Source organism: Xenopus laevis, chromosome 5S, assembly GCF_017654675.1.
Source record: "Xenopus laevis strain J_2021 chromosome 5S, Xenopus_laevis_v10.1, whole genome shotgun sequence".
Lineage (NCBI taxonomy): Eukaryota > Metazoa > Chordata > Amphibia > Anura > Pipidae > Xenopus > Xenopus laevis.
In genome coordinates this window covers 87,290,443-87,315,361 of record NC_054380.1, presented here as the reverse complement: position 1 = coordinate 87,315,361, position 24,919 = coordinate 87,290,443, and the positions used below count along the sequence as shown (strand labels likewise).

The 24,919-nt window shown below is 37.4% G+C and overlaps 1 protein-coding gene across 1 annotated transcript; it reads left to right on the top strand.

Moving 5' to 3' along the window:
* Positions 1–9,051: 9,051 nt before the first annotated feature.
* Positions 9,052–11,174, top strand: LOC121394263. Its single transcript, XM_041564749.1, has 2 exons — positions 9,052–9,427; positions 9,974–11,174. Exons 1-2 carry the CDS (start codon positions 9,348–9,350, stop codon positions 10,647–10,649), a joined length of 756 nt encoding a protein of 251 aa, XP_041420683.1. The 5' UTR covers positions 9,052–9,347; the 3' UTR covers positions 10,650–11,174.
* Positions 11,175–24,919: the final 13,745 nt, after the last annotated feature.

Below are 24,919 nucleotides of genomic sequence, written 5' to 3'. Positions count from 1 at the left end.
AAAAGCCATCCTACCCCTTGTTAAAGGGGAAGTAAAGTCTAAAATAGAATAAGGCTAGAAATGGTGTATTTTGTATATTAACATAAACATGAACTTACTACACCACAAGCCTAATCAAACAAATGATTTATGCTTTCAAAGTTGGCCACAGGGGGCTGTCATCTTGTAACTTTGTTATACATCTTTGCAAGACCAAGACTGTGCACATGCTCAGTGTGATCTGGGCTAAGCTTAGGGATCGTCATAAATGATCAAAACAGCACATGTCAAATAATATCTGCCAGAAGCCGATACAGAATGACTGATTAATAATCAGAATATACAGACTGCACTGGGTCATGTGTTGTTATGTAATCTAATGTGGATTTTATAGTTTTTGTATTGTTTAATATACACTTTCTCCAACTCTGCATAACCAGTGACTGTAGTAAAATAATCCTCCAAATAGAATCCTAATTTATGTGTTTAAATCTGGCTCCATGATCTTTGGCCCTGCAGCTGGAGTTGGAAACAGTAAAGAGGATGTAAAGGCAAAAATAAAATCCAATACAAATCTCTACACAGTCACCTACTGCTCTACAGGGAAACAAACAAAGCTGCTTGAGTTCTGCATGGCTGGGAAGTAAGGTGGGGCTCCCCCTGCTGTTCATAAGTATGATTGTTTCCCTGCACACAGCAGTTAGGGACCGTCTGATAATTCCTATCCACAGCAGTAAATGAAGGGAGAATTTCACTGAATACAGCCAAGTTTCTTATAAAAACGGTACACATTTCTAATTAAAGTACATTTGAAATAGATTTCTTTTTCATTAAAGAAAGTAAAAATTTGATTTTATTTCATTTGCTTTTATATGTATCAGCCTGTACCACTGATTCGGTGAGAGAATTCCCCAATTTCCCAGCTCTCCCTGTAACACCCCTTTCCCCCTTGATATGGACCTGTCTTTCCTTTAATATGGTTGGCTGCTGGGAGGATCTTCTGGTGAATAAAGCATCTGGCCCTCCCTTGTACCTATCTAGTGTATCTGACAGTACACACGCGTATGCCAAACTGGGTCAGGCTTGGAGAGAGGTGCACATGTGCGTGGATCTGCTTGCATCTGCATCCAGCAGAAGCCTAGAAGGGGGGCCTGTGGATATGGCCTAGGGACCTATATCTCATTAATCCACCATTGGTGATGATATTAAAATCAAATCATCCTGATTCAAAGGACCACTATTGTCCAACTGCCCTGGTCCACATTTGACTAGTGTTAGAAAATGAGCCCTGTATACAGTCTGAGATCATGTTAAATGATAGCACAGAATCAAATGCTTCACAATTCTTTAATAATCACTACTTTAACATCAGCTTCTATAACAGATATATGAATCTTTAAAAGTGAAAAAGCAGACCCAGCTTAACTTTATATATTAAAATTATAAAAAATACATATAGGCACTTACTGACAGAGTGTTATACCCTGCCATTTCTAAATGGCAATTTTTTTTAAGTAAATCTACACAAAATTATTACATTATAAGCTATCAATCAGAATAAGACAAGGATTTGGAATGTAGTTTTATACCGCCAAAAACAATATTTTGGATGCCTGATTATATAATGCAACAGCCTGTGTGAGTTTTTAGGAAAATAATGTATTTTCAAATCATAAATTTAATTTACTTCCCACCTTTTGAATGCATCTATTCAATACATTTATGTATTTTAATTAGGTTTTCAAGCTCCATCAAATGCAAGAGTTCACTGGGAATGCCATTCGGTCCAGTTTGATGTGTTTAATCCCTATGTAATAGTAGGGAAAAAAATTCTTCAGTGTCACTTAGGAAAGGACACAGGACTTGGCAAGAAGCAGAAATATTCAGAACAACGAGATATAAAACAGGTGTTTTTTGGTTATTTTCAAAAATGTTTTATCATAAAAACCATTGCTAGTAAGCATTATATATTGTATTTTAATAGGCAAAGAAAGTTATATTCTATTGGGTGATAAATGTTAGGCAGTAATTATACGTGCTTACTTTTTACCCCCAGGTTGGTTGTCATTTTAGAAGAAAACGGTACCAGTCCTGCATAATCATTTTATGCTTCTTCTTTCTTCTATGCATATCTGAGTGGGTGCGCATGTGCAGTAATGATAAGCCAGCTATTTGCTTATATGTTTGATTTCTATAAGTATATTCTTATACATTCCACTCAAATATTCATATGTACACCTGGACTGGATTAGACAGACAATGTAGAAAAAAGACGTCAGAAAAGCACTCCTGTACTAGAAAGCTAGGACATTGCAGTTTTCAGTGAATAGGGGAATCAACCCAGGGTCTCGGGTAAGCAATTCTCATCACGGGGGTGTGGGGGGGGTGAGTGCTTAATGATCTGAAATTTCAGTAATTACACCAATATATGCAGTATATATTAAAAATAGTTCATTTGAGATTGTATCATATAATAAATATATATTTTTAATTCCTTTAAATGCCAAAAAGGGTGATGAGCACAGCATAATTAAAAGGAGAAGAATTATTCAGGATACCAAGAAAATGGGATGCACTGCCTCAATTCAAATAACTCATATAATCCTGTATCCCGAATACGAGGTAGCATTCTCTTCATATTAACTAAACTGAGTGGAATTATTTGTACTATTTCAAAAGCAATAATTATATACAGTATATATTTTCTTTGAAATAATAGTGATAAAATATTTGGAATTTTTTACTTTGCAGTTTAAACAATGTTGTAAATATAGCAGAAGCATACCCTGTGGTTGTGTGGGGGCCTGGGAAAGAGGGACCAGGTCCACAGGGTCTGCTTCCTCTAAAGTTACGTGGATCTCCCTTCCCCAGCCGCCCTCTTACATTTGGCCAGTAAGGTGGATGCTGGTGGCTGGGAGACTGAGTGGCATGGGGATGGGGTGGGTTGATAAGGCTTGCAGTGCACTGGCGCCTTCAAAGATTTTTTTTGCAAGAGGGCCTTCAGCACTGAGTTTAAACATACATGTTTAGCAGGCTACACCTTAGTACAGGGGTGCCCAAAAGGTAGATCGGGATCTACCAGTAGACCTTTTTGTAACCTTAATATTTAAATTAAGTAAAAAAAAATTTGTCAGGAATATAGGAATTTTAAAATTGTTTGATTTTTCTAAATATTCCTCCCATTGACTTCTTATAGAAACTCACCAGTTTTAAGATCGTAAATGCAATTATTCAAGCAAATATTCAATATCTATATTTTTTTCATTTTCAGTAAACATTTAGGAGCAGATTTATCAAAATGTGAGTTAATAATTTAATAAATAAATCTTACCTCATTTTATTCTTTCCTATGGAATTTTAAGAACCGATAACATAACTAGCAGGGGACGGACCCCCCCCCCACTGTATGCAATTTTCTGGCTGGAATCATCAGTGTGCAAGCTGCCGGAGGGCCCTGAGGGGATGTGAGCCTTAGTTCAATCGCACCCCCTGCTCCCCTGGTAGTTCCATCACTGTTTAGAACCATATATATTGAATGGTTAGTTCTAACTTTCACCCATCAATAAAATAATTCTAAAAATCCCATAAGAATGAATATAATGTGGTTGAGATTTTATATATTAAACTCTAAACTCACATTTTGATAAATCCTTCTTAGTTTAGATGTTGATAAATAAAGTTGTATCCAATCTGTGGCCCAAGGATGGATATGAATGCGGCCCAGCTTGAAACCCTTGGTTCCTGAGGAAACATTATGTTGCAAAGGATATAGGAGTGGGCAGGAGCGGGGACTCTGCCCATTGCCTAGTTAGTAATAATAATAATATAATAATAAGTATATTTAATATCCAGGTGTCCCATATTCCACTGTATAGCTATCAGGAGTGCTCCAGATGGTGCTCTGGGTAATGGTGGTGCCCAGCGATGCAGTGGTCGTCTGATGTCAGCGCGAATGCCTGCGCCAGATTCGGCGCCAAAATAGAACTTAAAAGGATGCCCAGGATGTCATGTCACTGCAGAAGTATAGGCTCACTTTCTAGCATTCCAGGGTGTTATACTATTGTTTTTGACTGATTCTTGGACTTGGCCCTGCCTGAACTTTGACCTTGTTCCCTTCTGCCTGCCTTGTGATCTTTTCCTGGATTTTGACCAAGATTTTTCCTGAAATCGTACTGTGCCTTGAACTTGGAGTTTAACCCTGAAGCTTCCTCCTTGGTCCAGACTACTCCCAGCTGGGAGCCAATAGGCCCCCCCTGACAATAGCTCCATCTGGTTATTATTATGGTTACTGTTCATTTTCTTTACTTTTCCAAACCAAAAGTGTTTGTGTATTTCATGTGTGGCCCCACACAACTTTTCTTTTTCCAATATGGCCAGGGAAGCCAAAAGATTGGACACCCCTTGTTTAATATATTATATTAAATTACTGTACCTTTTTATAGCTCAGAATAAACTCAGATACTATTCTATGTCAGGAGGATTGCTGCTCTAAGAATAAATTCAGAGTTTTATAATAACCAGTCTTGCATTTCATTCTTGTCTATTAACAGATAGCAACCAATCAGCAGTTTGTATTTACTGTTCCACTCTTGGAAAGAAACATCTCATTGGTTGATATGTTTTAGTAATTGTTTTCAAACATTCAACCATTTATCATGATCAATACTATAAAATTAATTTTGCTACAAACAAAAAAACAGCCGTTTCATTGTGTACATTATATTTGTAGATCAAACAGAGCACAGAGAAAAGGAGAAAAATTGCATCTAGCAAGCTTAGAGAAGCACTTCAGCATGACAGAGATAATGTTAAAGTCAAGCATGCATATAAAATAGTATTTCCACATTTGTCTGACCATATGAATCATGAAACTACTGGAGAAGTAAGTATACCCTGATAACAAGGTTCAACAAAATAAAAAAGGGAAACTTACATTTCCCAGTGGCATAACTACTATGGGGCAGGGGGTGCAATTACATCCAGGTACACTGCCCATGGGGCCCATAGGAGATACCTTGCCGTGATTGCCCTGTTGTATGTATTGTCTATTCGGTGCTGTATTTATGCCACATAACTTAAGTTGTTATGGCATTTACTAGCTCTTTTGTGGTCCCAATAATTCTAATGCATTTACATTGTTTCTCTGTACATAGCTGTTTGTCCTCTTTTCATTTTCATTACAGGGCACCTGTTGAGTAAAAATGTTATCCTCAACCAAAGGTATGGGCTAATAGAGCTCGCATTCTATTTAGGGATAACAGTCATTTTCATTTAAAAAAAATGCTCCCCGCCAATGTTAGGCTACCCACACTGTGCATGTGATGTCACACTAAAAAATTAGCAATTTGGGGCAGCTTTTCATTATGTGCATGTGAGTGACCGGACACGGCTGCTCGCACAGGGAGCTCCTTCCTGGTGTGGGTAGCCTAACGCTAGTGGGGGGGCAATTTTTTTTATTTTAAAACTGTTATCCCCAACTGGAATGCAGGCTCTATTAGCCTGCAACTTTGGTTGGGGATAGCACTTTTACCCAACAGGTACCCTTTAAATGGGTTATTTATAAAAATCCAAAAAATGTTTTCCTTATATTTATCAATACAATTGAAAAAATGTGGTGTGGGAAAATACTCTATAAAAACGTTACCAATAACAATCACACTTTTTTGGATTTGAACATTACTTTTTTGGATAATTGCCAGAAAACCTCAAATTTTTCAGATTATTGAACAAAACAAAGCACAGATTAGGATATCTTCCAAATGTAAAGGGGACATCTCCCATTAACTTCAGCGTGAAGTCAATGGCAGATTTGAGATGGAGTGTTTTTTTATTCAGCCTAACACCATCAAGGTTTAATAAATCATGAGAAACGTGAGTTTTTTTTCTATGAAAAAGAGGTGCTTTCCCATTTAAAAGTCTGACCAGAAAAACAATTGACTTTAATAAATAACACCCTAAACATTTAAAATGCTAAACAAATGCATATCTTGCCCTGTATCCTTCTGTAACAATTAAATTTGCAAGCCCTATGACTATGTTCAAATCACATGGGGAGGCACATTTATCAATGGTTTATAAAAACTCCCATAAATTTAAAATTTGACCATTTGAAATTCAATTAAAAAATCAAGTTTATAAAACTTGGTTGAATTAAATCAAAATGTATCCCCGGACATCTCCCATTGGCTTAAACAGCAATTTGGCAGGTTTTAGGTGGTGAATAGTCAAATTAAACTTCTTAAAGGGCCAGAATATGATACATCTCCAAAATCAAATTTCAATTTTCAATTCGACCATTGATAAATGTGCCCCCTAGTGTTCAATTGTTTGTGTTATATGTGCATGTAAAATGCTCCCACCATAACCCCACCGTAATATTAATGCTGCAATGGACCTTGTCATAACCACAGGACATATTGTATTTCTAACTTAAAACAGACCAATATCCTTTCAATAATTTAAGCTCAAGGTGATTTAACACAATTCCCTGGTTTTTACAACATTATTATTTTGGGTCCCCTTATCAACATAGCGATAAATAGTAAAGTAAATAAAAATAAAATAAATAAATTCATTTATTTTGAAAGCTCATATATTTAAATTAACACTTTAAATTACTTGATTTTATATCAAAGAAATATTATAATTTTGAAATATCAAGTACAGATATTAAATATAAATATTAAAGTTTTTTAAAATTTAAACGAACAATTATTAATACATTTAACATTTTTACAGGTGGCTAACCTAAGAGAAAAAATCGATGCAAGGGTCAAGAGAAAAATAATTGATCTATACAGAAATGGTGTTAGGCGAGTTGCTGAAATGAAAAGACACATGGATGCTTTTGTCTTAAAAGAGCTTTTCTTGGGTCTAGAACTCCCTGAAGAAACTCGAAGACGATATTACCCAACAAGAAAAGACCTTGCCAATCTAATGTACAAAGCTAAAAGTGAAGGGCATGATTCAACATTAGATCAAGAGAATATCCTTGACCTTATAGAACAATGGAAGATGCAAAATCCAAATGACATTATATTTTGTCGTCCAAGTTGCTGCACCACTGAAAACAAACATCAGACTTTCTTATTCTGTTACCAAAAGGATTGGCAACAAAGATTACTAACGATCTATGGAAACCATATAACACTTCTTGATGCTACCTACAGAACAACACGTTATGCTCTGCCCCTATTTTTCCTCTGTGTTCGGTCTAATGTTTGTTACCTGGTGGTTGGGGCTTTTGTTACCCAAGAAGAAAATACAGCAAGCATTAAAGAAGCATTACAGTTATTTAAAAACTGGAACAAAGAGTGGAAACCAAAGTGTTTTCTTGTGGATTTCTGTCAAGAGGAGATTAATGCAATATATGAAACATTTCCAGGTATATTTTTATATTCATATCTTGATCTTATTGTCTTTTTTGCAATTAAAGGAACAGGAACACCAAACTACTATAGTTTATATAAACAAGCTGCTTTGTAGCCATGGGGGTGGCCATTCAAGCACAGGATACACAGTAGATAACAGATAAGTAATACTATAGTTTATATCAAGAAGCTGCTGTGTAGCCATGGGTGTGGCTTTCAAGCACAGGACACACAGTAGATAACAGATAAGTACTACTATAGTTTATATAAAGAAGCTGCTATGTAGCCATGGGGGCAGCCATTCAAGCACAGGATACACAGTAGATACATAAATTCTGAGGCATCCCATTGTATACTACAGAGTCTGTTATCTGCTGTGTATCCAGTGCCCTTTCTCCTTCTTTAGTTTTGAAATGGCTTTGAAAGGGGTACTTGTTGGCTTGACATTAAACATGGGTTGAATCCCTTGAGTATCTATGTATGCTGGAGTTAATTCCTTTCTTTGAATGGCTGCCCCCATGGCTACACTGCAACTTGTGTATATAAACTATAATAGCACTTATCTGTTAGCTACTGTATATCCTGTGCTTGAATGGCTGCCCCATGGCTACACATCAGCTTGTTTATATAAACTATAGTAGTACTTATCTGTTATCTACTGTGTATCCTGTGCTTGAATGGCTGCCCCATGGCTACACATCAGCTTGTTTATATAAACTATAGTAGTACTTATCTGTTATCTACTGTGTGTCCTGTACTTGAATGGCTGCCTCCATGGTTACACAGCAGCTTCTTTATATAAACTATAGTAGAGTTTCAGAAGCAAACACACCAACTTTACCAGTGCAGGGAAATGCTACATTATATTTTTATTACTTTGAAACACTTTAATTTTGGTGTTGCTGTTCCTTTACTGGTGTTATATGACCATAAGTCTTAGATGATATTGCATAGAAGTTGACAATATGTATAACTATTATATTATATATTATTCAATTAAAATAAATAAAATAGACATTCTAAATCTATAGTGGGTAATATGAATCATTTTTTAAATTTAATCTTGTTTTGTCTGTACATCTCTCAAAATTTTAGCATCGAAAAGTCCTGCTCTGTGATTTCCACCGTGAAAAAGCATGGACCTGAATGGACCAGAAAAAAAGACCACAATGTGTATGATTTTCAGAAGACCATCTTGAGCATGCTTCGTAAAATAGCACTTGCTCGAACTATGGATGAACATCAAAATTCTCTAAAAAATCTGATAGAATCAAAAATTTGGAAGACATGCAGTGCCCTGAGGCACTGGTTTTCAAGCAAGTGGCTACCTGAAATAGAGGTAAAAATACAATACCTGTATACATATTTTAAAAAATATATATTGTATTGGATTTACTGCATCCATATTTTACTTTGTGAATATTAGTGCCTAAAACACTTGGGCTCATTTATCAACACTGGGCAAATTTGCCCATGGGCAGTTACCTATATCAACCAATCAGTGATTAGCTTTTTAAAGCCAGCTGCAAGTAGAACAATGAATGTAGCAATTTGATTGGTTGCCATGGGTTATTGCCCATGGGCAAATTTGCCCATTGTTAATAAATGACCCCCAGAGTATTAAAATGCTTTGCATATGTCAAGTTACATTAGGGTTATGAAAAATGTAATCGCTTGCAAAAACCCTAATGACATAGAACTATTCCCCTAGTATACAATTCTTAACCAACAGATAGTTTATAAAGCTTAAATACATATATTCACTTGTTGTTTCTGTAATAGGTTTCTTATACTTGCTGCTGACTGGATTTTAAACCATATTAAGGATTGTAAACCTTTTGCAGTATAATCGGAGTGCACAAAACAGAAAATAAAAAACTAATTTTGATTTCTCCACCACAGAAATGGGCACATGTATACAGAACTGGAGAACTACAGATTGCAATACATACAAATAATGGCCTTGAAAGGCAAAATGAAATTTTAAAGCACACATATATGGAAGGATATAAAAACTGTACACTGAGTGAACTGTTAATAGTTCTTCATAAACATTTCTTCCCAAATGCACACAAAAAGTAAGTATGGATATATTAAGTTTTACAAAATTCAGATATGTAAATCAAATTAATTTTTGGCCAATGTAACACTGGTGTAAGTTCTGGGGGTGTTATAGCACCTGTGCCCACACCCCCTTGGGGGCTGCTAGAGCCACTATGAGTTAGATTGCATGTAGCATGGCAATTTGTTTTGCAAGCACACATTTGTTTCTGTGCGGGGGGGGGCAGCATCTCTGTGCCTAGTTAAGCCTCTGAATAAAATGCATGGTTTATGGCAACCATCTTGTGATAGATTTTATTTAAAAACACAAGAGCGTGGAGTTTTTTTGACCTGAAATACGACCTGTTAGTGGCCAAGGCACAAACCTGCATGATGCTATCCTTAGTATAATTAAGATAAAATATAACCTTTAAATTTCAATTGATTTTGAATAGCATTCACTGTATTTGTTCATATGTGTATAATTGGGGAATATAATTTTGGTGACTTTTATAAATGTTGTGCAACAAGCTTTATTTTTCAGAATTTTATATTTAATCATGAATTACTGTCTTTTTTACTAGATACATCCAGCTAAATGTACAAAACTGTGAGGCCTACAGAAAATATAAAAAAGAGGTTCCAGATTTTCTGAGAAATCGGCCAAGAGACTTTGTGAGGCATATGATGACGAGGCTTGACACCACCTTGGACAATAGCCACATAAAAATTTTAGACAGAAAATCTGGCATTTTTGAAGTAAACAGTGAGGAAAATGCAGCTAAAACCTATCAAGTTACATTTAAAGATGGAATACCATCTTGCACTTGTGCAGATTGGGAAAACCACTTTTTACCCTGCAAGCACATATGCTGCATTTTAAAATATAACAGTCAATTGAAGTGGGATAGGCTAAACCCTGCTTATTGTCAAAATCCCTTGTTTCTTTTAGATAAAGACTGTCTGTCTGTTAGCAGTGTAGAGCCAAAAATTGAGAGTGATTATATGGCCACTCCTTTATCAGACAGTAATGTTCTAGCTCTTCCAGACCGCAAGAAAAGCAGACGAAAGAAACTGATCCACAACTGTGTTCTGAATTTAAAGCGGATTATAGATTGTACATATTTACAAAAGAATGAAAAATACCTTGAAGAGCTAGATGAGAACATAAAATTATTGCTGCAAAATATACAAGCAAACATTCCATTTGAGAAAGACTTACCACTTATTGAGACCCCGAAAAAAAAAATCAATAAGTAAAAATATACATCCACTTAAAAAGGCACAATATGGAAGGAGCAAGCAGCTTGGAGCAAATAGATATGGGCAAAAAGCCGAAATGTTAAAAGATGACACCTGGAAAACTGTATTTTCCAATGATGAAAGCCAGAAGGAGCAGGGACCATCGAGTAACTGGTTGACAATCAACAACATAACACTTACTTTGGCTGACAAATCAGTTATACAAAATAATGATTGGCTTGATGACAACATAATAAATACCTGCCAGCACCTGATTTCAAAGCAATTTGGAACAATTTCTGGATTCTTTGATACAGTGCTTCTGGCACATGGATTCTTGTCACTACATGATAGTGACCATCTACTTCAGATCCATCATGTAGGAGCACACTGGGTGGTTTCAGTAAGAAACAACAGAACTGTAACGATTTATGATTCATTAAAATCGTTACAGTTGTCAGAGGAGCTTAAGAAACAACTGTTGTTGCTCCATGCTCCACTTTTTTCAGGGGAATATTCAGTATTAGATGTTCACCTTGTTTGTTACCAGCAGCAAATTGGTGCCTCTGACTGTGGATTGTTTGCTATAGCCAACATTGTTGCTTTAGCCAATGGATATTGCCTAGCAGACGTGAGGTTTACTCAGTCAGAGATGAGAAGTCATCTTGTACAGTGTATGGAACAAGGGCTTATATCCATGTTTCCATTTTATTCTGTATCTGCTCCACTAAAACCAAAGTGCAAAAATTTGACAAAGACAACTCACTGCTCCTGCAATATCCACAAGCCAGGGCAAAGCATGGTTGAATGCTGGCAATGCAAAAAATGGTTTCACTTTAAATGTGTAGGGATTACAAAAAATGACAGCTGTGTAAAAACAAATAAGGAATTTACTTGCTCCAACTGTGGGAATTAAAGTTTTCAAATAATTTTATACTAATGCTAGTAAAAACACGGGTTAGTGTTTTGAATTCCTGTTTAATATTCAAATGATAATTTGCTATTTTCTATTCATATTTTCTATGTAATTTTTACCGATTTACATTGCTTGTTGTTAATCTTCTCTTATCTTGGTATGGGATCTATTGTTTTGGTAATAGGCATAGGATCAGAATTGATTTTATCAAAATAAAAAAAAACAAAAAAAGAAATATGATCTTTGCAATTATTATTACAGTGAAAAATGTGGAAAAGTTGTGTGATTCAAAGAACAAGGAAATTTGTTTTGGTTAAATATATAGGAAAAAAACAAAAAAAAAGGCCCAGGGACATATTCTATCAGAGCAACAATTTTAGATTTTTAAGATAAGACCAGTGTTTATGTTGTATAGTAAACTTTAAATACTTTACACAAATACAATACACAATCAGTAGGTTCTTTGGAAAAACAAGAAGCTTAATTAGAGTTGAGGCACTCAGAGGGCACCAGAGACAAGCCATTTTAGCTGCAGTTGTCTGAAAAAAGCCACTCCTGGTTGGTTTCTATGAGTTACTGCCCATGGACAAATTTGCCCAGTGTTTTTTGTTGATAAATGAGTCCCATAATTACATGGGGGAAAACCGGCATCTTATTTATTAGTAGGTTAAAAATATATTGCCTCCTGCATGAAATGGACTTTGATTGTCACATTTTTAAGAGTTTTGTCTTACGTGGCAAACCCAAACCCCGGAGGAGTGACCGGATTCTTGTATAGGCTATTCTGCCTATAATCACCTTTGGTTTTGGGCCAGGCCCCAACTACTTGGTTATCACCAGGACTTACTGTACAAGAATCCAGTACTCACATTGGGGCAGGAAAGGGAGCCAAGTGTATACTCTGGGAACCCTAGAAAGGAGCTGGATGTAGTCAGTCAAGCTTTGTCAGAACCAGATCACAGGAGCAGATTTTGAGGCAAACTCAAGGTCTCAAACAAGCTTGAGTCAGAACCAAGAAGTCATACAGAGGACAGGATTAGGAATCAGGGAACCAGCAAAGCAGTATTCAGAGCACCTAGGAGCAAGCATGGTTGACTATAATAGGTAATGAGTATTAGCAGAGCAGGAGATCATATAGCCAGACTAATACCTTAAGGTGGCCATACACGGGCCGATAAAAAGCTGCCGACAGAGTCTGACGGGCTGATCCGATCGATATCTGGCCGAAAGTCGGGCAGATCTCGATCGGACGGGACTAAACATCCCGTCGGATCGCAGCCGCATCTGTTCGTTGATGCGGTCCTGCGATCCGACCGCCTGTTCCGCTTCGTTGTGATCCGATCGTTGGGCCCTAGGGCCCATGATCGGATCAGCTCGATATCGCCCACCTCAAGGTGGGCATATCGGGGAAAGATCCGCTCTTTTGGCAACATCGCCAAACAAACGGATCTCAATGTGTATGGCCACCTTTACACTGGATATGAATTAGCTTGTTCATATATGAACTGACTAGTTCCTATCCCTTTACTGGACCTGTCAGGTAATTGCCTAATACAGATGGTCCCTGTAATGTTAGAGATAGTCCTTAGACAGGATAGGAATTAGCTTGTTTATATATGAATGGACTAGTTCCTATCCCTTTACTGGACCTGTCAGAAAATTGCCTAATACAGATGGTTCCTGTACTGGGAGAGAAGGTCCTTAGACAGGATAGGAATTAGCTTGTCTATATATGAATGGACTAGTTCCTATCGCTTTACTGGACTTGTCAGAAAATTGCCTAATACAGATGGTCCCTGTACTTTTAGACAAGGTAGGTCCTTATACAGGATAGGAATTAGCGTGTTCATATATGAATGGACTAGTTCCTATCCCTTTACTGGACCTGTCAGAAAATTGCCTAATACAGATGGTTCCTGTACTGGCAGAGAAGGTCCTTATACAGGATAGGAATTAGCGTGTTCATATATGAATGGACTAGTTCCTATTCCTTTACTGGACTTGTCAGGTAATTGCCTAATACAGATGGTTCCTGTACTGGGAGAGAAGGTCCTTAGATAGGATAGGAATTAGCGTGTTCATATATGAATGGACTAGTTCCTATCCCTGTCAGAAAATTGCCTGATACAGATGGTTCCTGTACTGGGAGAGAAGGTCCTTATACAGGATAGGAATTAGCTTGTTCATATATGAATGGACTAGTTCCCATCCCTTTACTGGACTTGTCAGGTAATTGCCTAATACAGATGGTCAGTGTACTTTTAGACAAGGTAGGTCCTTATACAGGATAGGAATTAGCTTGTTCATATATAAATGGACTAGTTCCTATCCCTTTACTGGACCTGTCAGGTAATTGCCTAATACAGATGGTTCCTGTACTGGGAGAGAAGGTCCTTAGACAGGATAGGAATTAGCTTGTTTATATATGAATGGACTAGTTCCTATCCCTTTACTGGACTTGTCAGGTAGTTGCCTAATACAGATGGTCCCTGTACTTTTAGACAAGGTAGGTCCTTATACAGGATAGGAATTAGCGTGTTCATATATAAATGGACTAGTTCCTATCCCTTTACTGGACCTGTCAGAAAATTGCCTAATACAGATGGTTCCTGTACTGGGAGAGAAGGTCCTTATACAGGATAGGAATTAGCGTGTTCATATATGAATGGACTTGTTCCTATCCCTTTACTGGACCTGTCAGAAAATTGCCTAATACAGATGGTTCCTGTACTGGGAGAGAAGGTCCTTAGACAGGATAGGAATTAGCTTGTTCATATATGAATGGACTAGTTCCTATCCCTTTACTGGACCTGTCAGAAAATTGCCTAATACAGATGGTTCCTGTACTGGGAGAGAAGGTCCTTAGACAGGATAGGAATTAGCTTGTTCATATATGAATAAACTAGTTTTTATCCCTGTACTGGACCTCATATGAAGAACACAGGATGATGGATTTCACACATCTTATATATGAATAACTAAGTACTAGCTCTAAAAATATGTGATTTAATGAGTTGCAAATTAGTATCTATTTAACATACCAAAATATTAATATAATGCGAGGGCCTTTACAAGGATGGCAAATAGTCAGATCTATTAGAACAGACTATATTCTTATCCTTATTTGGGACCTTACTTTGAAGGTCCTTGTACTGGATGGCATTTAGCTTTGTCAGTTTAGAATGGACTAATTCCTATCCTTTCCTGGTACCTCACCACTAGAGGCTTTAGGTCCTTCTAGGGATAGGAACTAGCTCACTGCTATGTGAATCAGCTATTTCCTATCCAATAGAGGGACGGTCCTTTCTGAGGATGGGAACTAGTAGCTTCAGTATAGAATGGACTAATTCCTATCCTTTTCTGGTACCTCACCACTAGGGGGATTAGGTCCTTTCTAGGGATAGGAACTAGCTCACTGCCATATGAATCAGCTATTTCCTACCAAAACTAATAGTGCCGGGTGGGCTTTGACTAAAATGTACTTGGTCGTAGCGACCGCGTATTATTGTGGCTGAAGAAAATGGATTGTGGCTTTAGGAAAGTGATGAAACGGTGGCATAGACCCCTTTATCAACCCCATTTACTCTGCTCATGAAATTGGGTCATTGCAGTTCCTTAAAGGGATACTGTCATGGGAAAACATGTTTTTTTTCCAAAACACATCAGTTAATAGTCCTGCTCCAGCAGAATTCTGCACTCAAATCCATTTCTCAAAAGAGCAAACAGGTTTTTTTTATATTCAGTTTTGAAATCTGACATGGGGCTAGACATATTGTCAGTTTCCCAGCTGCCCCAGTCATGTGACTTGTGCTCTGATAAACTTCAGTCTCTCTTTAATGTTGTACTGCAAGTTGATATCAAACCCCCCCCCCCCCCGCAGCCTAATAAAACAACAATGGGAACCAGATAGCAGCTCCCTAAAGGTCCCCATAGACGCAAAGATTTCGCTTGCCGAATGACCGATTTTAGCGAAGTCCGATAAATCCTTTGAAATTATTGTGCGGTTGTTGGGATTCAAGTGATCGAACATCTTACGATTTTTTGGCCGACAACTGTCAGGAAATTGATCGGCCAGGTTAAAAAATCTTTGTCGGTCCCAGTGCAATCTATCCATGTTTGCAGGGCCAAGCAGGCAGCTACCCTTTGTTTTCCTGGCAAATTGGTCTTTTTAGTTGATGGACAATTCGTACAATCGTTCCGAGATAATCGTGGTCTCACTATGACGATCGGATCTTTTAAAAATCTCAACATCTATGGCCAGCTTAACACAAGATAACAGCTGCCTGGTAGATATAAGAACAACACTCAATAGTAAAAGCCAAGTCCCACTGAGACTGAGTCAGTTACATTAAATAGGAGAGATAGCCTGCTAGAAAGTAGTTCCATCCTAAAGTGCAAGCACAAGTCACAGTGCAGCACTATTAACTGATGCGTTTTGGAAAAAAAACATGTTTTCCCATGACAGTATCCCTTTAAGACATTCGGTTTTCATGGTTTTAAGCATGCTTTAAAAAACTGTTTTTGTTCTCTCCTGTTTCTTATAATGCATATCTCTACAATAATAAGAGATGAGAAGGGCATATGTTTAGCTCTTACTGAACCAAGCCATAAGCAAAAAATATATATTTATCATGGAGAAAGTCAATGTGTAAATGTCTTACTCCAGCATATGGAATACTTAATGGGGATATAACACCCCTCCCCAAAGAGGCACATTTCTAGTATGCATTCATTAGAAATTTATAATTGCAATGGACAGGTGTGTTTTGCTGGCCCTTTCTGCAATGCTGGACCTGTTGTTGTTTTGAAACAATGAAGCTCATGGGCCAAGATGGAGGAGAGGAGAATATTAACAAGCTATTATAAGGAAAGGTATACTACTGTAAATACAGTGCCTATAATAAGTATTCAACCCTTGGAATTTATGATGTTTTATTGTCATAGCACATGAAAACTCCCGATTTTCTATTATGTCAAAGTGAAAACAGATATCTGCACAGTGATTGAAATTACTTACAATTTACTTGTAATTACTGTCCACTAGTTGGGTGATTTTATTGTTGATTTATGGTGGTGACCATGAACTGAGATTAAAACAGAGATGGTGAATCAATAAATTGAATTCACTTCACCCACACAAACTAAACAAAGATTATGCAGAAAATTGTAGGATAGGAAGGAGCATTACAATCCGCAGTCTTAGCCGCAAAATTCCTTTATTGTCACAACATGTTTCGGATCATCATGGATCCTTTTTCAAGTGAAAAATACAAGTACAAAAAAGACCAATTTAAACACTACACCCACATTGTTACTCCTCCCTTAGTGACATCACATGTTAACCCATCAATTATTTGAAGTCAGGTGCAAATCCCATCCTAAAATCGTGTTTGTCCACCAGGGGAACTGTGCATCTTGCAACTCACTGCAACATTAAGAACAATGTAACATTTAAAATTTTACCCTTGATACTAAAAGGCAACATTAAAATTGATACAATATTTTATTAACTCATGCTAAAATTACTTGAAAAATAGGTACTACTCTTTACAGAGTCTGCCTACCATATGCATCCAAAGCTGTGTCACTATTTTAGAAGCTATTTCATTTTAGCTGTCTTTTAGACAGTACATATAACATTACTTTTTACAAACCTTTTTTGAGGTATAAGCAAGTACATTCAAAATCGGTAAATAAATTGTTCTTACCGTACCTACACATAAATATATAAGGAAGTCAGGATCAAAGGAGTCTAGAAAGAGAAAATCCATAATTCGAATTAATACGATTCATAAAAAACACTTTACACTCCACGCTTCATTTAAACCTTTTGGGGCCAATGCATCCAGCCTCATGATCCACTTAGCTTCTCTTTGGAGCATTTTTTGTTTAAAGTCGCCCCCTCTGTTTAATGGTTTTACTAATTCTAAGACTGCCCATTTCAGCTGGCCATGTGTATGTTTAGCCAGGTTAAAATGCCGTGCCACTGCTGTATCGGTCTGTGTGTTATATTTAAAGTTCCGTATATCATTTTTGTGTTCTTTTATTCTAGTTTTGATGTTCCTCCCTGTTTGGCCTACATATACTAACCCACATGGGCATTTCACCATATAAATTACACCCTTAGAATTACAGGTGGCATAGTCATTAAGTTTAATTTTAGTGCCTTGTGTCGGATGATCAATACTATCACCTTTTATGATCGATGCACAGCAAATACAATTAAGGCACGGGAATGTACCTTTCTTAGGAGTCCCTAAGAATCTCTGTTTACTCTCTTTTACTGGGGCTGCTGGACATAAAACATCCCAAATACTTCTGCCTTTTTTGTAACAGAATAAAATAGGTTCTGCAAACAATTTCCCAAACCTACTATCTCCTTGTAAGATTGGCCAATATTTTCTTAATACTTTTTCTATTTCTTTATTATGTTTCACATATTTAGAAACAAAAGGAATCCGATTAATAGTATTCTTTCCTTTAATATTTTTATTTATGTTCTTATTTGTATTGGAGGCTAGCAAATTATCCCTTTTCATAGTACCTACTTCGCTCATAGTGTGTGCTAATTTTAATGGAGAATAGCCCCTTTCCACAAATCGATCAAAAACAACCTGACTAGATTTTTCGTAGTCAGAGTCTCGAGTCGTAATGCGTTTAGTACGCAAAAATTGTCCCTTAGGGATAGCTCTAATCGTGTTTGGACTATGGAAACTATGGGCATGTAGTAGACTATTTCTCTCTGTTTCTTTCCTATATAGGTTCGTAATGATTTTCCCTTTATCAATAGTCAAATTCACATCTAGAAAATTCAATTCCTGTTTTGACACCTCCACAGTAAATTTAACCGTTTTGTGTCTCTGGTTCGCTTCCTGTATCATTTCCACCAGCATATCTTGGGTACCTTTCCACAACAGTAAAATATCATCCACATATCTCAGATAAAGGACAATATGTTCACTATATCTATGTTTTAGGAAAAAATCACCTTCCAATTTGTGGACAAAGATATTCGCAAAAGATGGAGCGACCGACGCCCCCATTGAGGTCCCCTGTTTCTGCCAAAAAAATTCAGATTCGAACATAAAGTAATTTTTTTGCAATACTACTGTTAAGCAGTCTAATAGAAAATACAGTAATTGATGCTCTATATTTGTCTCCAAAAGGGCCTCCTCTACACCACTTGATCCCTTCCTCCTGAGGGATAGAGGTATATAGACTTTGTATGTCTATACTTGATAATATAATGTCATTAGGGAGAGTCGGTAAGGCTGCTAGTCTATTTAAAAGATCTTTAGTATCTATCAGACAGTGTGTAATATTGGTCACTATGGGTTGCAGAAAAGAATCGACAAATTGGGCCAAAGGCTCTAGGACAGACCCAATCCCAGAGACAATAGGTCGTCCTGGCGGATTTTCAACAGATTTGTGTATTTTAGGCAACAGATATAAAACCGGTATTTTTGGGTAATCTGTAATCAAAAATTCATATACATTTTTTGGAATAATATTGTTATGAAAAGCCTCCATAACCATACCATCCACCATTTCTTTAATTTTTGTAGTGGGATCATTCCCTATCAACTCATAGTGTCCCGGGACATTCAGCTGTTTTTTTGCTTCATTTAAATACATTATACGATCCATTACAACGGTTGCTCCTCCCTTATCTGCCTTTTTAATAATAATGGAATCATTATTTTTAAGGGAATCTATAGCTTTCTTTTCTTTCTGAGACAGATTAAATGTTTGTTTAGACTGCATTTGTTTCTCCCACAATTTCTTTACCTCAGACTGAACTACATTTTCAAATGTGTTAAGGGCAATATTTTCAATTTGTGGAATAAAATTACTTTTTTTAGAGAAACTACCCATTAGGTCTAATGTTCTCTCAACTGGGGAAACATCAAAAAAATGCATTTTTAATTTAAGTGTCCGAATGAATTTCTGAAAGTCAATGGCCCATTCTGTAAAGTCCCCTTTATATGTGGGCACAAAACCAAGTCCTTTGTTTAACACCGAATGTTCATCTTTTGTTAGTGTGTATGACGAAATATTAACAACCAAATTTACCTCCTTTGCTGTCTTGTGCGTGGGACAAATTCTTCCCTTTGCGGTGGAGGCCTGTAATTTTTCCGAGGTTGTCGACTGTCGGTAGGTGGATTTCTGCCGCAACTTGAAGCGCTGCTGTCTTGGCTGGAATCTAAAAAAGCACCCCCTCGTGAATCTGCAGAATGATCTCTACTTGCTTCAGTAGGCGCACGATACTCCCGATCTCCTGCACGTGGATATAGCTGTTCTGCCGATCTCCACTGATCCCTTCTTTGGCCATAAACGGCATACTCTGGAGATGCTCCATATCGGCCGCCATTCTTGCCTCTGAAGCTCCGTGGAGCGTGCAGTCCGGTGCGCTGTTCTATGCGATCCCACCGCTGCCTGTAACGCTCCTCTCTCCACGTGTAGACCCGATTCTGCAGGTAGTCTTGTGTATCGCGTTCAAACTTCGCTGCTTTCTTTTCCATAATAGCGTTGTGTAGTTTTTCAATAATCTCAGCGTGCTCGCTAAGTATACTTCGTGCTGACTCCTCCGTCCCAGCCCTCTTCACTTCCGTTTTCATTTTCTCAATTTCATCACACATATTACAGCTTTAGCACGCTATTTAAAAGCCAAGAGAATCCCGAGAGGCTTACGAGTGGATTTAAAACCAAATCTGTGCGATGATGATCCAGTACTCCAACAAAGATGGGAGGAAATTTGCAATAAATGTAGTGTCGATTTAATGGCACTTACTATTGAGAGACTCAAAGTTAAAGTTCAGCCAGTCCGTGATGAAATTGAGAAAATGAAAACGGAAGTGAAGAGGGCTGGGACGGAGGAGTCAGCACGAAGTATACTTAGCGAGCACGCTGAGATTATTGAAAAACTACACAACGCTATTATGGAAAAGAAAGCAGCGAAGTTTGAACGCGATACACAAGACTACCTGCAGAATCGGGTCTACACGTGGAGAGAGGAGCGTTACAGGCAGCGGTGGGATCGCATAGAACAGCGCACCGGACTGCACGCTCCACGGAGCTTCAGAGGCAAGAATGGCGGCCGATATGGAGCATCTCCAGAGTATGCCGTTTATGGCCAAAGAAGGGATCAGTGGAGATCGGCAGAACAGCTATATCCACGTGCAGGAGATCGGGAGTATCGTGCGCCTACTGAAGCAAGTAGAGATCATTCTGCAGATTCACGAGGGGGTGCTTTTTTAGATTCCAGCCAAGACAGCAGCGCTTCAAGTTGCGGCAGAAATCCACCTACCGACAGTCGACAACCTCGGAAAAATTACAGGCCTCCACCGCAAAGGGAAGAATTTGTCCCACGCACAAGACAGCAAAGGAGGTAAATTTGGTTGTTAATATTTCGTCATACACACTAACAAAAGATGAACATTCGGTGTTAAACAAAGGACTTGGTTTTGTGCCCACATATAAAGGGGACTTTACAGAATGGGCCATTGACTTTCAGAAATTCATTCGGACACTTAAATTAAAAATGCATTTTTTTGATGTTTCCCCAGTTGAGAGAACATTAGACCTAATGGGTAGTTTCTCTAAAAAAAGTAATTTTATTCCACAAATTGAAAATATTGCCCTTAACACATTTGAAAATGTAGTTCAGTCTGAGGTAAAGAAATTGTGGGAGAAACAAATGCAGTCTAAACAAACATTTAATCTGTCTCAGAAAGAAAAGAAAGCTATAGATTCCCTTAAAAATAATGATTCCATTATTATTAAAAAGGCAGATAAGGGAGGAGCAACCGTTGTAATGGATCGTATAATGTATTTAAATGAAGCAAAAAAACAGCTGAATGTCCCGGGACACTATGAGTTGATAGGGAATGATCCCACTACAAAAATTAAAGAAATGGTGGATGGTATGGTTATGGAGGCTTTTCATAACAATATTATTCCAAAAAATGTATATGAATTTTTGATTACAGATTACCCAAAAATACCGGTTTTATATCTGTTGCCTAAAATACACAAATCTGTTGAAAATCTGCCAGGACGACCTATTGTCTCTGGGATTGGGTCTGTCCTAGAGCCTTTGGCCCAATTTGTCGATTCTTTTCTGCAACCCATAGTGACCAATATTACACACTGTCTGATAGATACTAAAGATCTTTTAAATAGACTAGCAGCCTTACCGACTCTCCCTAATGACATTATATTATCAAGTATAGACATACAAAGTCTATATACCTCTATCCCTCAGGAGGAAGGGATCAAGTGTGTAGAGGAGGCCCTTTTGGAGACAAATATAGAGCATCAATTACTGTATTTTCTATTAGACTGCTTAACAGTAGTATTGCAAAAAAATTACTTTATGTTCGAATCTGAATTTTTTTGGCAGAAACAGGGGACCTCAATGGGGGCGTCGGTCGCTCCATCTTTTGCGAATATCTTTGTCCACAAATTGGAAGGTGATTTTTTCCTAAAACATAGATATAGTGAACATATTGTCCTTTATCTGAGATATGTGGATGATATTTTACTGTTGTGGAAAGGTACCCAAGATATGCTGGTGGAAATGATACAGGAAGCGAACCAGAGACACAAAACGGTTAAATTTACTGTGGAGGTGTCAAAACAGGAATTGAATTTTCTAGATGTGAATTTGACTATTGATAAAGGGAAAATCATTACGAACCTATATAGGAAAGAAACAGAGAGAAATAGTCTACTACATGCCCATAGTTTCCATAGTCCAAACACGATTAGAGCTATCCCTAAGGGACAATTTTTGCGTACTAAACGCATTACGACTCGAGACTCTGACTACGAAAAATCTAGTCAGGTTGTTTTTGATCGATTTGTGGAAAGGGGCTATTCTCCATTAAAATTAGCACACACTATGAGCGAAGTAGGTACTATGAAAAGGGATAATTTGCTAGCCTCCAATACAAATAAGAACATAAATAAAAATATTAAAGGAAAGAATACTATTACTCGGATTCCTTTTGTTTCTAAATATGTGAAACATAATAAAGAAATAGAAAAAGTATTAAGAAAATATTGGCCAATCTTACAAGGAGATAGTAGGTTTGGGAAATTGTTTGCAGAACCTATTTTATTCTGTTACAAAAAAGGCAGAAGTATTTGGGATGTTTTATGTCCAGCAGCCCCAGTAAAAGAGAGTAAACAGAGATTCTTAGGGACTCCTAAGAAAGGTACATTCCCGTGCCTTAATTGTATTTGCTGTGCATCGATCATAAAAGGTGATAGTATTGATCATCCGACACAAGGCACTAAAATTAAACTTAATGACTATGCCACCTGTAATTCTAAGGGTGTAATTTATATGGTGAAATGCCCATGTGGGTTAGTATATGTAGGCCAAACAGGGAGGAACATCAAAACTAGAATAAAAGAACACAAAAATGATATACGGAACTTTAAATATAACACACAGACCGATACAGCAGTGGCACGGCATTTTAACCTGGCTAAACATACACATGGCCAGCTGAAATGGGCAGTCTTAGAATTAGTAAAACCATTAAACAGAGGGGGCGACTTTAAACAAAAAATGCTCCAAAGAGAAGCTAAGTGGATCATGAGGCTGGATGCATTGGCCCCAAAAGGTTTAAATGAAGCGTGGAGTGTAAAGTGTTTTTTATGAATCGTATTAATTCGAATTATGGATTTTCTCTTTCTAGACTCCTTTGATCCTGACTTCCTTATATATTTATGTGTAGGTACGGTAAGAACAATTTATTTACCGATTTTGAATGTACTTGCTTATACCTCAAAAAAGGTTTGTAAAAAGTAATGTTATATGTACTGTCTAAAAGACAGCTAAAATGAAATAGCTTCTAAAATAGTGACACAGCTTTGGATGCATATGGTAGGCAGACTCTGTAAAGAGTAGTACCTATTTTTCAAGTAATTTTAGCATGAGTTAATAAAATATTGTATCAATTTTAATGTTGCCTTTTAGTATCAAGGGTAAAATTTTAAATGTTACATTGTTCTTAATGTTGCAGTGAGTTGCAAGATGCACAGTTCCCCTGGTGGACAAACACGATTTTAGGATGGGATTTGCACCTGACTTCAAATAATTGATGGGTTAACATGTGATGTCACTAAGGGAGGAGTAACAATGTGGGTGTAGTGTTTAAATTGGTCTTTTTTGTACTTGTATTTTTCACTTGAAAAAGGATCCATGATGATCCGAAACATGTTGTGACAATAAAGGAATTTTGCGGCTAAGACTGCGGATTGTAATGCTCCTTCCTATCCTACAATTTTCTGCATGAGTACAAGTTTGGCCTGGCTGGTGTGGCCTAAGTAGGAAAGTGAGCTACACAGGTGGAGATCGTTTGAACAAATCTTCATTCTTGCATTTAAACAAAGATTATGATCTATATTTGTGTTTATAACCTTGTCGGGGATATACATTGTGTTGAAATTCTATGATATGCATATATAGAGTCATTTGTATCTTATTCCATTCAGTATACAGGGTAGAATCCCTGCACAGAGCATAGAAGAAAATATACCATGTCACTTCCTTTGATGGACTTTAAAAAGCTATATGGACTTCGATTATGCTTTTACACCATTGTTTCACATGGCCTGAAAAAGAGCCTTTGTTGGCTCGAAACGTTGCTGTTACATATGTGCACAATTTTGGTGATGTAACTTTTTTACTATTTAACACATATTCTGAGCATTACCAGCGAGTGCTGTCCATTATTCCAATTGTATATATTATGGAGGACTGACGGAGCTCTCAAGGGACGTGATACGCAAATTAAGCTAACAAGTGTGAGTGCTGTTACTATGTCTATAAACTTTTTATATATATATATATATAAAATAGTTATAGCAGTCCACAAATGCACTCACAGCAGTCGCCATCCAGCGTGTATCAAAGAATCATTGTGTATCCAGCGTGTATCAAAAAATGTTTTTTTGATACACGCTGGATGGCGACTGCTGTGAGTGCTTTCGTGGACTGCTATAACTATTTTTTGGTTAGCACCCAGCAAATGACTATGTGAATGATGAGTGCCGATAATGTCTACATCTCGACAGGCGAAAACTCGATTAGACAACGCTAATTCACTAGAATGCGGAGTTTTGTCATGGGTGCCGAATGTTGCCGACGTTTCACTAGCGTCTATCACTTTTGCTAGTGTAGTGGCGCCTGCGCCCGTTAGTAAATTAAATTGGCAATGTCCCTCCAGGTGGTAACGCTAGCGAATTGACTTCGCCCTAGAGTAAATCTGTCCCATAGACTGTAGCAAAAGATCATCTTCAATAGTGATACAAGAAACAGGGTCCCCACGGGCCAAACTGATACATACACCAGAAAAAG

Coding starts and splice junctions, on each gene's coding strand:
- LOC121394263 (XM_041564749.1), top strand. CDS start 9,348: ATGGAAGGATATAAAAACTGTACACTGAGTGAACTGTTAATAGTTCTT. Junction 9,428..9,973: donor TTCCCAAATGCACACAAAAA/GTAAGTATGGAT, acceptor CTTTTTTACTAG/ATACATCCAGCTAAATGTAC.